The 17,985-nt window shown below is 32.0% G+C and overlaps 2 protein-coding genes across 2 annotated transcripts; both read right to left on the bottom strand.

Annotated features, from left to right (window-relative positions):
- Positions 1-3,270: 3,270 nt before the first annotated feature.
- LOC146956262 (uncharacterized) lies at positions 3,271-3,892 on the bottom strand. Its single transcript, XM_085728100.1, has 2 exons — positions 3,651-3,892; positions 3,271-3,510 (listed from the first exon to the last, which is right to left on the bottom strand). Exons 1-2 carry the CDS (start codon positions 3,743-3,745, stop codon positions 3,294-3,296), a joined length of 312 nt encoding a protein of 103 aa, XP_085584226.1. The 5' UTR covers positions 3,746-3,892; the 3' UTR covers positions 3,271-3,293.
- A 7,830-nt stretch (positions 3,893-11,722) lies between these two features.
- On the bottom strand, positions 11,723-17,568 carry LOC146956263 (Beta-ketoacyl synthase). The gene is made up of 14 exons (XM_085728107.1): positions 17,402-17,568; positions 17,088-17,317; positions 16,287-16,394; positions 16,132-16,203; positions 15,885-15,971; positions 15,137-15,288; positions 14,954-15,034; positions 14,788-14,821; positions 14,617-14,683; positions 14,455-14,531; positions 12,898-12,958; positions 12,686-12,768; positions 12,408-12,479; positions 11,723-12,271 (listed from the first exon to the last, which is right to left on the bottom strand). The coding sequence occupies exons 1-14, from the start codon at positions 17,514-17,516 to the stop codon at positions 12,101-12,103; spliced, it is 1,410 nt and encodes a 469-aa protein (XP_085584233.1). The 5' UTR covers positions 17,517-17,568; the 3' UTR covers positions 11,723-12,100.
- Between the last annotated feature and the right edge of the window lie 417 nt (positions 17,569-17,985).

Below are 17,985 nucleotides of genomic sequence, written 5' to 3' on the forward strand. Positions count from 1 at the left end.
AAGTTATTGATTTAATTTTTTGTTATTAGCTTATAGTGCGAACAAATGGGATTTGTTCAATATGTTGGTTGATATGACAAGCTAATACACGTTAGAGAGGTGAATAACGTTTAAAAAATTTATCGTGTTTATAGCGAAAACGTTTTGAGTAAAAGCGATTTACGACTTGTTGGATTTATGCAAGGTTCAATGGCTATGACAAACTTATTAAGACTATACACAAATGATAAGATTCACTTTGAATTGAGATATTCTAAGTAATCTTAACACAATCTAATATTAATAAAATTCACACAAGTTACAAAACAAGTACAATCTCAAACCAAACCTAAGAGCAATTAATCAATTATACTAATGAACACAATTGTGTAAGTGTTTGATAAATTGACAATGAATTGAAACTAAGTCTGATCTAATAGTAAAGTAGGATGAAGCAAATTCAAATAACAAATTCAAGTTTAATGGTTTAAACCCAGATCACACTATCTCTACGCTAGCAATTTTTCAAGGCTCAAATACACCATTAATCAAAATTAAAAAGGATAGAGAAGAGAGAAGACACTGAGATTTATAGTAGTTCGTCCTTTCGTCCTCACTTCGGGCTACGTCTACTCTTCTCGATGGAAAACGTCTCCACCGAGGACCTCCACTAAAATGATAATGTTTGATTACAATGTGATTACAAAAATTCCTTGAAACTACCCTAGTTCTTCAATTCCTATGTGATCACTCCCCCAATCTTCAAATAACCTTTGAAATTGGTGCTTCTTGATGTCTTCGAATCTTCAATCACCTGTGCAACCCTTGAATTTCTTCACTCGAACTCTTTGATGCTCCGTTCGGCAATTAGATCCCCTTGAACACCAGAACTTTAGAAAGAACCCCCAAGACCTTTGGAGATGGAATAAGATTATTCACTTCATTATATCAACTTACAATCCTTATAACACTCTAGCAATTATGACTCAAAGATCAAAGTGATTCTAAGAAAAAGTGTTTAATCTTGAAGAATGTATGAACAATGAGGTTTGGAGACTCTAGAGAGAATAGATGCAAACGATTCAATGTTTTGGATGTTATGAGGTAGTGACTATATATAGAAAAGGGTGATAAGTGCAATAATTCGGCCAAAAACAGCATATTGAATCCATTCACTAAATGCATGAATCGATTAAGACAACTACAAGATAAGCCAGATGAACTATGAAGATTGATACACATGAGACCAAGTTTGAATCGATTCAATGAAGATTGATACACATTAGACCATATTTGAATCGATTCAGAATACCTAGGATGAATGTTGAATCGATTCAAGCTTTTATGACTCGATTCAACACAAGTCAGAGAGTTTTCATCATACGATTCAAATTGTTTTGAATCTATTCAAAGTGATACGATTCAAGACAATTTTGACTCAATTCAAATACCTATAAAAATGGATTTTGACACACAAAATGAGGATTCCTATGCAAAACAACACACAAGACACTAGGAATCACATGACACAATGAGGCAAGGATTTTGACACAAACATGAGACTACTAAGAATCACATGACACAATGAGACAAGGATTACTAGATGCTTTAACAAGTTTCTAAGCTAGGACTAATCAACATAAAAACATCAAATAAACCTAGCTAACAGACATCATCAAAACACAAACCTATGACTAAAAGCAACTTCATCTTCACAATAATCTTTTGATTTTCATCTTCGGTATTGGTCTAGTCCAACATAGTTTATTAGGATGTTGCAAATGATATTTAATATTTGATATTAGGGTGTGTACAAGTGTTTGTTTCATCATTTTTTTTTATATTTTTTAATAAGTTTATTATGGTGTTGCAAATGATATTTGATATTTTTGGAGCACCGACACAATTTTTTTTTAAGGATGGAATGCCAATATAGTTGAAATGTCAAAGATGTGATGTCTTTACACACTAATTTTTTTTTTAAAAAAGTTTACGAATTAAATTGTTAATATAATAAAATTAATTGAAATTCATTTATATTTTAAATTATTAAATAATGGTTTTTTTTCCATGTATTTGAGTATATAGAGAGAATATTTTATCAAAGAAGTATATTATTTGAACATCTATTTTAGAACAAATTATGGTACAACTAAAAATATACAAGATAATATACGTATTAACATAAAAATCAAAACAAAACAAAAAAAACATAATTAAAACACCACATTACATTTTATATTTTTTATTGTCTCATAAGTTGTTAAAAATGGTTCTTCAAATAATATTTCTCTTTATCAAATCACATTCTTAACAAAATATATGAACTGATATTATTCAAAAAAGTACATGGACTGATTGATTACTATTGAATCCATAAAAAAATACTATAAGATGCCATGTAGAGTTTCGGTCACGTTCTATTTTGTACTATTCATCATTTGTTTATAAGAAAAAGATCCGATAGGTTAACAGTTGCTGATGAGTCAAACAAACATTAAAAAAAAAAAACTGTATTTTAATATTAATATTATTAATATATTGAACACTTTAATGAGGTCTTGTTTGAACAAGACATTAATTCATTTGACTGATTGGTTCCTACTTTGACTAAGACTGCCACTTTCCCCTGACAACCAAACATACATAAAAAACCAAGGGTTAATTATGTTTCTAGTCCCTATAAAATAGCGACCTTGTAAGTTTAGTCCCTACTTAATTTTAATAGCATTTTTAGTCCCTAATTTTGTTTTTCTGCACTGAGTATTAGTCCCTACTCAATTCAAATTTGTTTAATTTATGCTTAAACTCTTAAATTTTTGAACAATTTTTTGCAACATGTTTAGAACATTACTAAAAGTTCGTCCGCAAAAAATTATCGCAAAATTTGATTTCTACATCCAGATTTTATTACTTTTTATCTTTAACTTTTGTCGTTTTAAAAAATTCATATTTAATTCATTTCATGTCAGAAAATTCTAAATTTTAGTAAACGAACCTTTCATAGTGTTCTAATCTTGTCTCAAAAAAATCGTTCAAAAATTTAAGAGTTTAAGTATAATTAATCAAACTTTGTTTTAGCAAGGACTAAAATTATAAGTAAATTTTTTTTATAGGGACTAAAAATGCTATTAAAATTAAGTAGGGACTAAACTTACAAGGTCGCTATTTTATAGGGATTAGAAACGTAATTAACCCAAAAACCAAATCCTCCAATTCTTTCACATAATAGGCAAAACTGTGAAAGAAATGATAAAAAATCCATAAATGAAAAAGCTGCTACTAAATCTATAATCACAACACTAATTAAATAATTAAGAAGATGAAGCTTCAAATTTGTAGTACTTATCAACAGCAATAGAAACATCCCAAGTACAACTTAGTCCTTTTGGAATTGTCACAAGATCTCCAGCACCAAACTCTACAAACTCTGATGACCCTTTTGTGTATGCTTTTACCTTTCCTTTCAACAAATAGCATGTCTCCTCTGCATCAAACTTTAATTGGTATTTACCTGGTGAACACCCCCATCTTTTCATTTTTTTGCAAAACACACCCCCCAAAGAAAAAGAAAAGAATATCAAAAACCAAAAATATATATTTTTCTATAAGCATATTGTGAACATGTATTAATAAAAAAAAAAATATTAAGAGAGAAAATATAGACATACTTGGGCCAGCACTTGATGTTCAATTCAGCTAAGCGTGGCTCGGAAGGATTGCTTTCTATGGTGATTCTAAGGTTTGAATTGGAATCAGAAGCCATGGAAGCAAATTAAGGAAGAGGGTGTAAATAGCAGAACACAGTGAGAAAGAAAACTATGTGTTGTGTTATGTTTTTTGGTTACATGAAAATATTGTGAGATTTTGAAGAGAAAAAAAGAAAGGAATCTTTGTGCAGTGTTAGAACAGGATAAGAGAGGTTGAATTATATGAGGATGTTGGGTTGGGGAGTACATGTAATTTAAGAAACAACCTATCACATCATGACCACTATGCATCACTGATTTTTTTTCAACAAAATCATTTAATGCATACTTCACCTCGTGGGGAATATGGATATGTAATTGGAAGGAATAAGATTCTATTCTAAAAATAAAAAGGAATATAAGAATTAGTTGATTAAAAATATACCAGGTTCTATGTAGATGGATTTATAATTGCAATTACTTGTACAGAAACCTATAGTTTTATATTAATCTACACTATATATAATAAAGAAAATAAGAGATTTTGAGCCGACTTTTTCATTATCCCGATTATACCTTTAAACAATTTTTTCTATAATAATAATAATTGTTGTTGGTGTGATTAAAAAGATAAGAATTTATAGTGTATTTTTTGTTATATTGTCGGCATCATTCAAATAGATAAACATGATTAGTTTGGTTTTATATAATTTGAAAGTAATAAACTTTTGTTTTTATACATTTAATCAAAATCAAAATTTCATAAAAAACAATAAAACATTGTTCATAATTTTCAAGTGCTATCGCAATAAAAAGAGCGCAAAAATGGGCACGTTAGTGTCCGTTTTTTTGCTAATAATAATAAATCAGTTTGTTCTTATAATTCCAAATTCTTAAGATGGATCAAGTGTGAAATTAGGATTGGATGCTGACATGTGGTGAGCAATTCCACGTATTTATGTAGTCAACACATCAGTGATAAAAAAACACATCGGTGACAAGTGGTTCAAGATTAAACGTCTAGATTTCAATGCAAATTTTGTTTTTTCTAGAAATCTAAATATCGGGTTTAAAACTTTGACCTTTAAATTTCAACGAAATGACCATTGATGTAATGACTACATAAATGCGTGAAATTTTTGACCGTAGACCAATGATATTATGCATAAAAAAGCGGACATATGGTAAGTGTATGTTTGGTTCTGTTTTTAGAGGGATTATAATCGATTCTGAAGATGTAGAATTGATTTTGACATGTTTGATTGATTTCAAATAGAATTTATTACGCCTTCAGAAATGAAACTAGAATTTGTAGTTTTTTATTCTAAAATTGACTTTTACAAACAAACTTACGGTTTAACTCACTTTTACATGAATGTATCCAAACACAAATCACTATACATTCAACTTACTTTTATTCAGAATCATTTTTACATAATCAATTCACCAAAAATCAATTTTTATTACCGTATAATCAAACATACACTAAATGTCAAAAAAACTCTCAATGACTACTATAAAAGAAAATTAAATAAAAAAAGCTCTCAATGTCGACCATGTGTAACTTATCTCTGCAGTTAAAAATAAAATAAAAAAGTTAAAGGATTCCCTTTTTTTTTTTTGGTTCAAACTCAGATACTCAAAATGTGCAAAAAGATTTACCACCGTCCAACAGCTGCCAAATAGGCTAATTCAAAAAGTGGACAAATAAGTTCAAAATAATTTTGTTTGGCAATTGAAAGGAAGAAATGATGCGGTCTGCATTAGAGTTTTCAAACTTGATTTAGGATAAATTTGATTTTAAATACCGAAATCGGCTAGTCAAGAAATATTGCATGACTTTTGCTACTTTAAGTTGTTTAATTGTATAAGAGTAGTTTTCCTTCAAATTTTTTTTGTATAAGATTCGTTCTTTTAAGTTTTTTTTCCACATTTATATGAGTCAAGATCATCTCAATTTATATAGGTAATTTACGTCCTGTTATATGAATGTATGTCCCCATTAGAATAAAACTTATAGTTTATTCTGGATGATGCTAAAATTATGTGTAGATTAGATTATGTAACTAGGTCTCGCCTCCCCTCACCCCCACCCTCTCTCAAACTTAGTTTATCAAACTAAGACCATCCACAACAGAACACCCCAATTTAAGTGTTTAAATGAGACCCCTTTGTCCACATCACTCATTTTACAATAGTATTTATTAAGCACCAATTACTAAATATGTCCCACAAATAATTCTATATCATTACATTTTAACAAAAATTTATTTATTTCATTATGATTTATTAAATAGGGTCCACAAAAGGTGAAGAGAGAGGGAGGGTGCTTCCATAGTCACCCTTCTCCATAGGCACCCAAATATTATACTCCACAATGGAGATGTCTATTTAATATGGTGCTAAATAGGTGAAGCACACATCATTGTGGATGACCTAAACCAAAAGGAAAGTGAATTAAGTTTACTAATGGATCGATAGGTTTACTTGACTTAGCTCAGACCCAACATTTCATTATCACCCTTCAATCAAACAACAAACAACGAATGGATTTATCAAGCACTCAATAACAATGTTTGATAAATGAGCTGAAATTTGGACTTTGAACTGCAAATAATTGTCGTTAATTTTTGTGTTATGTAATGTGAACATTTTTTCTTGCTCTATTTTAAAGATTTGAACAAATTTTGTTTTAAATTGATATGTTGAAATTGCTCTCTAGTTTGCTCTATTATTTGTAGTTGTTTGTTCTGTTTGAAATTCTATTTTATTCTTCAAGACATTAATTTTGACTTTAGAGTTTAGTGTTGTCGGTCCTCGGACCAGATAACGAGTTTTAAAAAATAGAGTAGTGTTCTTAGTTTTTTTTATAGTTAATTGAAAGTAGAAGCAATTTGAATATGATTGAAAAAATATTTTTTTAATTGTCTTTTTAGGCGGATTGATAAATCAAACCAAACCAAACTGTATGTAATCGGTTTAATTTAACTTGGTTCGGTTTCACTTCTGGAAAACACTACAAACCAAATCGAAATGATGTGAGGTGGGTGTGAACATTTTTTGACTGAAAACCAAATTGTTACACTCCTATCCGAAACCCAATCAAGGTCGTGTGATGAAGGTTACTTTGTGATTCATCCATCACTGTCAACTAAGACAGCTTCCCAATTAGAAGCAACCGTAGTTTCTCTCCTATATAAGTACTAACTCATGACTTTGGTCTAAGTACACATCCTCTAAACCCTAAAATCTCATACTCACGACTAATTATTGACTCGATCGTCATATTGCTTGCAGGTATGTCACCGCTTTCATGGAGAAACTCCAACGTTTCTCAGGTCGCCTCCACTCAGGATCATAGGAGTGTTAATTTGGTCAAGAAAGAAGCGGGAAATAGGGAATGGAATGGGTCAATTACAAATTTCTAGATTTTCTGTTATTAATAAAAATATCGCTCAATACAACAAAGAATTTGTCATGTGTAGGTAAATATTGCTCAAAGACTATTATTGTATCTATCACACAAGTGAAACCTATATCATTGCTTCACATAGTGCAATCACTACAAAATCATTGAATCTTAGATTAAAATCTAATTGCACCTACTAGACCCAACGACTCTGCAATTGTTGCAATGTGTGAAGCACTACGAAGTATCCAAGTTGGTGGTTGTCCAACTATGGTGCATCACGAGAAATGCATAGTATTGCTTTGCATTATTTAAGTGACTTGAAATCATCAATCAATAATAGAATTAAAACTAAAACTTACACTAATTTTCCGCATTGAATATGGTCTACTCCCAACCCTTTCGTATAGAGTGAAGATTTTTTTTGATCAAACACACTGTTCCATTATGATAGCATATGTTTGATGCTATGGTGGTTGCTACCTACTATGAACCAGATGGTAATATAGCAAATGAGTATAATATAAAATTAAGAGTAATGTTTCTGTTTCATTCATTCACTTTTTAATTTTTTAAAAATTGTGTGAAATACATATGGATTAATGTGGAAAGGAAAGAGTAATGTTTATCGTCATTTTTAATAATTTCTTGAAAAAAGTTTATAAAACGATCAAAATGAGAGATTTGTTCATCCAACTCTTTAAATTTGGTCCACCATAACTAACATAGATCTTGCTTTCATAAACTTTTTTTTTTCCTACTAAAAACAAAAGCAAAATAATAAAGAAAGAGAAATATTGAACCCTAAACTTGGCTTCACGAAAGAAGCAAGGAGGGAAACACATTTATCATTGTTTGCATATATTAGTTTCCTTCTTGATTAATGAGGAGACCAAAAAGCATATGGTTATTTTTTGTTTTTATCTATTGCACTTGCTAACTAACAATAGTACAATTTTATCTACTACCTGCAGAGTCTGTACCAGAAGCAGGAGATGGTACATTTTGTTGTTTTTCACTACTCAAGTATTGGCATCTTTCTCGTATCAAATTTTCCTAACCTATTTTTTGAAATGTCTAAGATGGCCCTGATCTAACATGCGACTTTGTGAGTATAAATATGAATAAAAATCAGAACAAAAGAGAAGGGATACAAAGCTCAGCAACCTGTTTCTTCTTTCATTTTTTATTGTTTCTTCCTTCTTCCAGTAACTGTTTACTATCTTAATTTTCTTCATTTACTTGTTAATGTTGATGGAGGTTTTGATGTTATGAATGCATGTGCAATTTGGTTTGTTGGGTTCTTTTTCTATTTCTTTGGATTGGTTCTTGTTTTTTGTATTTTGTACAAGTGTTTTCTTTTAGAAAAAAAGCTAACGAGTGTTGGTGGTACCTTTCATTTTTAATTTAATTTTTTTTATCAAGCTTCATCATTTCTTTTTGTTCAAGTAGAGTGTGCATTTTGATTTCATATTTTTCCTATTTCATTTAACTATTGACTACTCTCTCTTGTCTGTTTTATAGGAGACAATTCCACAATCACACACCTGGATCAAAGAAATCGTTTTTTTGTATTAATGATTTTAAACGTTTTTTTTATACCAAAACTATCCTTATAATATGGAACTACTCCTATGATTAATACTCAACCTCTAAGCCAATCAACGTGCAATGAAATGTATATCTCCAAGGCACTTGCATTGAAAGTTGGTATTTGTTGTTACTCTTTCTGTCCCATATTAGATGACTTAGCTGACTCTGACACATGTCAATGCATGTTTTTTATCTTTAATATCTTTAATTATGTAATTGAAAAAAAATATGAAAATTTAATATTTTAAAATATTAATCGAGACGAATCCAACAACATCTTAGTAGAAAAATATGGTCAAAGTATGTAATGTCAAAAGTGCACATTGTCAAACAAGTCATCTAATATGAGACTGAGTATCATTAACTTTACTTCCTCCGTCATAATCAATGCTTCTAAAATTTTTTATATGATCTTATATTTATATATAACTTTTTTTAAACTCTTTCTATAAAAAGGGATGGAGGGAGTATATAATAAGGGTATACATAAAATTGGATAATTATTAGAGTTGAAATTTGAAAATTGTTTTTATAAAAAAGGACCCAAAAAATGACTCATTGTCTCTTATAAAATGGACCAAATAAAGAGAGTATTGTTTTTGTGTTTGAGAAAAACCACATTTACTTACTCCATTAAATAGATGAGGGAATGATGGAGAGGATTCTTTCCATTAAGAATAAAATAGAAAATAATGTGATAAAATCTTATTGTCCATTTTATTTATTTAGGAATTGTATAATTTTAAAACACAAAAAATGGATGTTTTCTCGTTTTTTTTATTTACAATCCTCTTTTTGCCCTTTAATGAGGTCCTCTTTCCTCTACAAGTCTATGTTCGCTATTTAGAAACACAAATTTTCATACATCTATATTCTGCCGCCCAAATGATAACGACCATAACCGATGATGAAAACATATACTCCATCCGTTTCAAAATGAGTGTCGCTTTAACAAAAAAAAATTGTTTCAAAATGAGTGTCGCTTTAAGTTTCCAATGCAATAATAACTTTTTCTTTTCAATTGTACCCTCCAATTAATACTCTGCACACTACTTCCAAAGTATTACTTTTAAAACTAACCAATAGTTAATAAGGATAATTTGGTAAAATAACCATTCTCTTTCTCTTAATCATTGCATTTCTTAATATGTGTGTAAACACCAAAAACGACACTCATTTTGAAACGGAGGGAGTACTATAGATCTAGTCTTGTTTGGGTCGTGCATGATAGAGGAGATGTAACTATAGAATGGCATTTGGTTTTTTGAACGTGGATGACCATTTGACCACACTGCCCGAAACAATGGACTTCATGCCATTTATTTTATTTATATTTTAATTGCTAGATTTTAATTAATTCCAGATTATATGACATGTCGATACTGCAATTAACCCATTGCCAATTTCATGTGAACAATAAATGATTCGATAAACACAGTATTTTGATGAAATTTAGCAAGTAAAACTCAAAATCCAATAAAAAAAACAATGGCAATATAGAGAAAAGGATAAATAATATGAAATGGCTAGAAGCCCATCGTTGTCATTGACACTGGCCAATAGTCACATCTTTGTTCACTATTTCACAATGCATTGTATAGGTTCATCTGACTCTTGATGCGCGGCGCAAGGCAACAACTATTTAATCATATAGTCACAATCCTTTCTTCATCGGTCATGGTCAATATTGAATAGGGCGTGTGTGGAATTATATTGTATCATCCAATTGCATTGGGTGATACATTGGAGCATGAGACACCCCTTAATAAGCTTTGAATCCTCTATTGCATTGGAAGATAAGTTGGAGCATGGGACAATCCTTACCAAGCTTTCGATTTTGAATTTTTAAAATTGAATTTTAGATATATTTTTTGGATTACCATAATATTGGTATGAAGTTTTCACCATTGGAACAGATAAGGTAGATTCTCTCCTCTCGACAAGATTTTTCATACGCATGAGTCAGAAATTGAACCTTTGGCCACATGCTTAAGGGTCTAAGTACCTAATCCATTGTATTTTATGCAAAGTTATAATAAATGTTTTTAAGTTAACACAACGTTTGCACGACTAAATTAGAATTTTTAAACGATATTGTAGATCGTTAATATACTTTTTGCCCATACTTGACTCCCAAACTTGTAATATTCTTCTTTTGAAATTTTTATTACAAGAATTTTCATATATATATATATATATATATATATATTATTTCAATAATTTTAGTGGCAACTCTGTTGCTCCCGAGAAACCCTCAAATTATAGATTGCAATATTGCTTGAATTTTTGTATTATGTTTTTAGGAAAATTAAATTACTTGTCATTATTTATTTTTTTACAAAATTGATTAATGATCAATTAAGGCGACTTTTTATATCCTTTTCTGTTGGCTTGACAAAAATTTCATTGTTTTACTATAAAAACTCCTAGGGTTAGCACTGTCGCTATCCATGTGAGGGATTTTTCCGTCGTTCGGTGAAAAATCTTCTCCCATGAACGTTTTGATTTTGCCGGTTGCCTATGTCTCAAAAAAATTGAACTTATCACACTTAGTCACTTACAACGGTTATGTGTAGCTTGTATTTTATTTGTCAAGGGCATGAATAATCACTACGTTACTTATATGCAAAAGATGCTTATAGGAAATGAAGGGCATGTATATCTGAATTTTTATGAACGTAGTTTTGCAAATAAAGTTGTGTTGATTCACATAGTTCTTGTTTGAGCTGAAGTAGCAGGAAATTCAATTTTTTTCTTTATTTCCACTACGATAAGCAAAAGTGAATCTCCATTTTCGTTGACAATATGATGGGATCTGGATTTGGTGCCTTAGGAAAGCACCGTTTCACGCTGTAATAAATCACAATCATTGATATCAGGTTAGACGGATTACAAACAAGTTTTAACACAGTTAAATGATCTCGGTCATTGATCTAAATCGGATGGTCTTGATCTATTAAAACGTCTTACATGGACTATTTTAAAAAACAAAAAAATTTGCAGGGACCAAAAACAATTTTTTTTACAGGGACTAAAACCAAAACAAGACATATTTGCAGGGACTAAAACCATATTTTAGCCAAATATTTATTTCATTTCAGAGTTAAATTACAAAACAAAATTTTTGTCAACTTCAACTCAACCATCCTGATTCCTGACCTATTTAGAATTGCACCATACATCATGGCCAGATGTTCTCACAATGCAATTGGAATAATCATAAGAGGGTTATAAATAATTAAAAGCTAATCACATTGAAAAACTGCTTAGCAAAAGCAACAGAGCAGTTTTAAAATGTAAGGAAAAGCTCGTACTTCAGGCATATGTATATATGCTACAAAAAGCTTTTAGGCCATTAAATTCTCCTCAGCATGATGTGTTAGCTCTTGTAGAATAACGCCTGGGGAATGAATGAGATGCACCTATCTTACTAGTCCGATCCAGAGTAAGCAAAAAGTAGGGAAGCATTTGTTCCTCCAAAACCAAAAGAGTTTGACATAGCTACTCTAATTGGCATCTCCTTTGAAGCAGTCAATGGCATGAAATTGTCACCAAATACAGAATCTGGCCTTGTTAAATTAAGAGTTGATGGAGCGATTCCCTGGGATAAGAACATCAAAAGAGCCGCACTATTAGATTAAGCATACAGGGTCTGGCTATAGATTAAGCACAAATTCACGGTATGTGCGAAAATGCTTCCCCGTGACTCGCACACAAAATGTCAAAACGTTGCTTACATGTCGGATTGCTAAAACAGAAAAAATTGCTTCAACAGCTCCAGCAGCACCAAGGAGATGACCAATAGCCCCCTGAAATCAGTGAAATTATGGAACAGTTATGGACTTGAATCAAGTTGTCAATGTTCACCCCATTCAAATTTTTCTCTTAAATTTTTAATGGCATCTCCATTCCCATGAATGAGAGCTTTCATCTAAGAGGGGGACAGTACTTAGATAAGACAGCCAAACAGATGAGCATATAATTTGTTGGTCACGCAGCTTGCAACCACTCTTACCTTGGTGGATGAGAAAACTAAAGAAGACGAGCTAGCATGGTCAGAGAATATGGTTTTGATAGCATTAGCTTCTACTGCATCACCTGTATAAAGAATTCTGGTGAGATACTTTCATAACATAAGCATAGTCATCCACTGTTGTAGTATTCAAACATAATTAATATTCAAACTTAAATTGCTGGAATCCGTGAGGATGGATCTGCTTCACTTGCCTAAAGGTGTAGATGTAGCATGTGCATTGATGTAATCTACATCAGAAGGATGAAAACCTGACTGAAATATATGAAAAGGAAATCATTTAAAATGAAGATTGTTGAGACAATAGATACGTCATAAATGCAGAGAGAAAACACAACAATACAATATGGAAGAAAAGTTTGATATCATTAACACTTAGGGTGTGTTTGGATTGAGGGTTTAGGAGGGGAAGGGAGGGGAGGATTTACATTTCTTGTTTAAATTACGGATTATATAACATGTTTTTCTAAAATAAATTAAGTGTGATTGAAGTATATATGATCGTTTATAATGTTGATATGTTAACTATTTAAAAAACATTTCAGTGTCCGTAATTTCAAAATGAAAAGTAAACCCTCCCCTCCCTTCCCCTTCTAAACCCTCCATCCAAACACACCCTTAGTTTCTTCTGAATAGGTATCTAGAGCACCCTGAAATAATATATGCCAAAAGCACTTGAATATAAAAACTCCTTCACATGATAATTTCATTCACTTTTAAAATTTGCTAATATCTAACTAATTTTATTCATTTTCAAACTTTGCTAATATCTAACTAATTTTATTCACTTTCAAACTTTGCTAATATCTAACCAGTACTGGTTGTGGCAAAAGTTTGGCAATCTTGTGCACACACTTATTGCAATTGATAGATCTCATAGTGACAATTAAAGTTAAAAAGGTAGTGTAATATGTTTGTTAGTTGACGGAGTGTTTGTTAGTAGTTGGAAGCTGGGATAATAAGAGAAATAGAACAGGTTGCCAATAAATAGAGAATGAGAGGGATACTGTCATTTGAGTGAGCTGGCGCATTGGACATAGGGAGATTTGCGGACCCTAGAAATTCTGGGTTACCACTACTGCCACTACAACTGCTATGGCTGAAACTGGAATAGCTGCTGCTCTTGCCCTAATAACAAAACTAGAATGGCATTGCAGTTTTCATAGAGAATTATTCAAAATCCACTACGCTATAGCTGCTAGTTGATAACACTGCACCAACCAATAGTTCTTTTGTGAAGAGTGGTGGGTGGGCGAATGACAATGATGAAACTCTAGCTCAGATGCATGAAGACTCAAATTCCATCGCCAAATAGCCAAGCTTATATAGTAGCCACAGTGACATTGATGGAAAAGACAAAGGGGGAGATGGTTGTAGTTTTATAACTCTAAAACCTTTGGGTGATGTCAAGTCGTCAACCAGGGTGGACAAGCTTCCATTGCCAAAACCGCCAGACCTCGATGCTTGAATAGTGGTCAATGTCAATGTTATGCCAAAGTTAGAGTTGAGGGTGAAAACAAGTGTTATCACTTCATTCCAACAAAAAAAAAAACTTTGGGAGAGGGCAAGAGCTAAGGCTTGAGGCTCGACCTCTTAGAATTTGGACTTGAGTCTAACTCAACCCCAAAGGCTAGCTCATGGGGTGAGGGTTACCTCCCACTTATTCATACATAATAAGTTCGCAGCTTAGCAAACATAAAACTTATAATGCTGCATAACAAATACAAAGCAACATAGGATAGTGAAAGAACCTGTTTTAAAGCACGAGTCATGGCCAGAATGGCACCTCTCCCATCACTAGGAGGTTGAGTAATATGATATGCATCCCCTAGTCAAAATCCATATGAAATGAAATCAACCACAAATAAAACTAAGACTGGGGAGAAGATTTTACATATCCTACAATAAATTACCTGACATCCCATAGCCACGAATCTCTGCATAGATTTTGGCTCCTCGGTTTTTAGCATGCTCAAGTTCCTAAACAATAGGGAAATGAATAAACAAAAAAAGGTCAGATTATAAACAAAGAAGGAGAACAGGAATTGGAAGGATAGATGATCCACACAAAAAATTTAACTTACCTCCAAGACCAAGACTCCAGAACCTTCACCTATCCTGAGTAAAAACATAAATTGGATATAAGCAACAAGCCAAACAGAGCAATAATTTGAAGCCAAAAAGTGAACATTAAGCAAAATAAATGGATGATCATCATAAGAAATAAATCTGCAGAGTTGATTTACTCACACAAATCCATCTCGACCACTATCAAAGGGCCGCGATGCTTCTTGTGGGCTTGAGTTATATTTTGTACTCAAGGCTCGAGACCTGCATTCCAATATCAGTTTTTAAGTATCAGAGGGACAAAGACAAATAACTAATAAGGTGGTTGGCACTAACATAAAACACAAGGTGCTAGTTATAATTTACTTGCAGAATCCTGCAATTGATAATGCATCAATACTGGACTCGGTGCCTCCAGTCACCATAACATCTGCATCCCCAAATTGAATCATTCTCATTGCATCACCAATAGAATGTGACCCAGTAGCACAAGCAGTGACTGCAGCATGATTTGGCCCCTGTATTCAGGAATAGGGAAAAAATCTACTCATGATTAATAATGAATACAGTTGTTAATAAAGAAAAATATGTGAATATCTCCACAACAACAACAACAACCAGTTTAATACCCTGTTTTTCAGATATAATTTTCTAACCAATCTCTAAATTGCAACCATTTGAGTTAAAAACTTATAATTGTTCCACCTGAGATATGTCCTGATTGACTAACCAATCTCTTAAAACATGGTTGACATAATTATATCCGAAGTGACAGGTAGGAAGGAGAGCTCTATCTTATTTCAAGAGGTCGCTAATTTTTTCTGATTGGATATGGTGTTAGTTTAATTTTTAAAAGAGTAAGAAGCATGGAATCAAGAAGATATATTTTCTAAATCAGTTTCACACAAGGTCAATTTATCGTGTAATGAACAAATAATCTTCATGCTTAAAATACAATAACCTGCATTCTATATATCTAAAGAAGTTTTTTTTAAAAAAAAAAGAGTATATCTACATAAGTTAGTAAAGGACAATGTGGTTGCCTGTCCAGCAACTACAGGAGCTCATTATATCTGTAGTATAGAATACCAATAAATCGAAAGTAGTTTTTTACCTGGAACCCATATTTCATGCTAACGTGGCCTGATGCCATGTTTATCAATATCCGTGGTATAAAAAATGGACTAAGGCGACGAAGACGCTGCATACAGGGGAGAATAGGTAAAAATCAAATGCAATAGTTTATTTAAATCAACAAATCATTTTTCAATCAAAATTACAACACTTTGAAAAGAAAAAAAAACTTGAATGAGGAAAGACCAGCAAACTACTTCAGAATCAGTGACTTTCCACGAACTGACCTTTTCACATATCAGTTGAGCAGAGTCTAACATGTCACTAACGCTTCCAGTTCCCCCACCAATAGACACCCCCTGATTAATTTTGAAGTTAAAATACAATGCAAGGAAATTGTAGAAAAAATTAGTTGTAATTAACCATATAAAAATTTGCATACCGTTCTTTCCTTGTGTTCCTGCTCAGTGGGAAACCAATTAGAATCTTTAAGAGCTTCATCGGCAGCACATAGCGCATATGCTATAAACCTTGTCACGGATCGATGTTCCTAAGGGAAATGTCACAATACTACAATGGCATCAACCAATAAGCATAATAGTTGTTCGGATGCAGCATATATAAGTAAAACCAAAGCAATAACAGATAACATCAAATACCAAAAGAAACTTATAATAACACTTATCCAACTTTGTTTTCTTTATACTTTTCGCACTGCAGATGCAGATTGCTTTCTTTCAAGTCAGGAAAAATAAGAAACTTTTCCTTTTAATTTAAATAGAATGTTACAAACTACCAATATGTCAAATACTTCATATTCTCCTCTAAGAACTTATGGCAATGGCAGCTTTGCACCATGGTCTTAGAGTATGTTTGGATTGACTAATTTGAGTTTATCTACTAGCATAGTCCCCTAGGAGACTACTTGAAAGAGCTTATGAAACAACTTATGACATGTCCAAAAGCTGGTTTTAGCTTATTTCCGTAAGTTCTCTAGCATAGCTTATGAAGAGACGGTGTAAAATAGTTTTGCAATATGAAGCAACCCTATTGTCATGTAAGCCTATATTACAACCATTTTTTAAAAAATAACTGTCAAACTAAATTCTTATCAGATAACAGTGTAAAACCTGTTTACACTTTTCTCTATACCTTATATGAAAACAGTTTGAATTTGTTTTATCGAAACATAGCGTCAATTTATAATTCTATTCTACATACATATATAATATTGTAGTTGTACCTTAGAATTAAGCCAAAGTTCGTCATTGAATTCACCGGGGTTAGTTCCAGTAGGAACAAGTGCAGCAACTTTGGAAGTCAATTGATCAAATGTAGTAAACTGAGTTTCTTCATCAAAAGCATTCATCTTGAGATCCTCCAAACGCAGTGCCCTTACTCCACATTTGCCATCAATTAATTGCTTCCATGTTTTATGGACTCCACAACCAAGAGGTGTCACCATGCCCAAACCTACATACAATTCAAAAAGCCACGAATACATGAGATTTTATTTTATGAATGCATAATTTGAGAGAAGGAGAGGGAGTTACTAACCGGTGACAACTACTCTTCGGGAAGAAACAAGAGGAGGAGGTGGAAAAGCTTTATCTGATATGCTTCGGTAAATGGAACCCAAAACCCTTCGCGATGTTCCGCCACGCATTGCCATCACAAACAAACTACACTCACTGGAAAATAGATATCGCTAAATCGGGTAATTCATTGATCTTGAGATACATATGTGTATTTATAAGTATCTATAGATAACTTTTATAATTGATTTTTGTAAGTTATAAATACTTTTTTTTTTTTTTTTTTTAAATTATCTAAAATTTGATAACAAAATTTCATCACATTCATCTCTCTCAATTTAACAATAGTTCATGTTCATCACATTCACTTCCTTTCCTTTTATTTAACAAAACGTAATAATATTCATGTATAATAGAGTTGAAAATAAGATGAGTTGAGTCGAACTTAGTTCAATTGAGGTCGACTCAATAAAATTATATCAACTCAAAACTCAATTTAAATTTATAACAAACATTTTTTTAGTTCAAACTCGTCTCGATCAAGCAAAATAAATTGGTTTGCCTTGATAGACCGAATCAAATGTAACGAAAAACAAAAGAAACTAT

This window comes from Medicago sativa, chromosome 1 (assembly GCF_051527215.1).
Source record: "Medicago sativa cultivar Bolivia chromosome 1, Bolivia_mono, whole genome shotgun sequence".
NCBI classification, from domain to species: Eukaryota; Viridiplantae; Streptophyta; class Magnoliopsida; order Fabales; family Fabaceae; genus Medicago; species Medicago sativa.

Coding starts and splice junctions, on each gene's coding strand:
- LOC146956263 (XM_085728107.1), bottom strand. CDS start 17,516: ATGGCAATGCGTGGCGGAACATCGCGAAGGGTTTTGGGTTCCATTTAC. Junction 12,959..14,454: donor TGACTCGTGCTTTAAAACAG/GTTCTTTCACTA, acceptor CATATATTTCAG/TCAGGTTTTCATCCTTCTGA. Junction 12,769..12,897: donor TGCTACATCTACACCTTTAG/GCAAGTGAAGCA, acceptor TTCTTTATACAG/GTGATGCAGTAGAAGCTAAT.
- LOC146956262 (XM_085728100.1), bottom strand. CDS start 3,745: ATGGCTTCTGATTCCAATTCAAACCTTAGAATCACCATAGAAAGCAAT. Junction 3,511..3,650: donor AACATCAAGTGCTGGCCCAA/GTATGTCTATAT, acceptor AAAAATGAAAAG/ATGGGGGTGTTCACCAGGTA.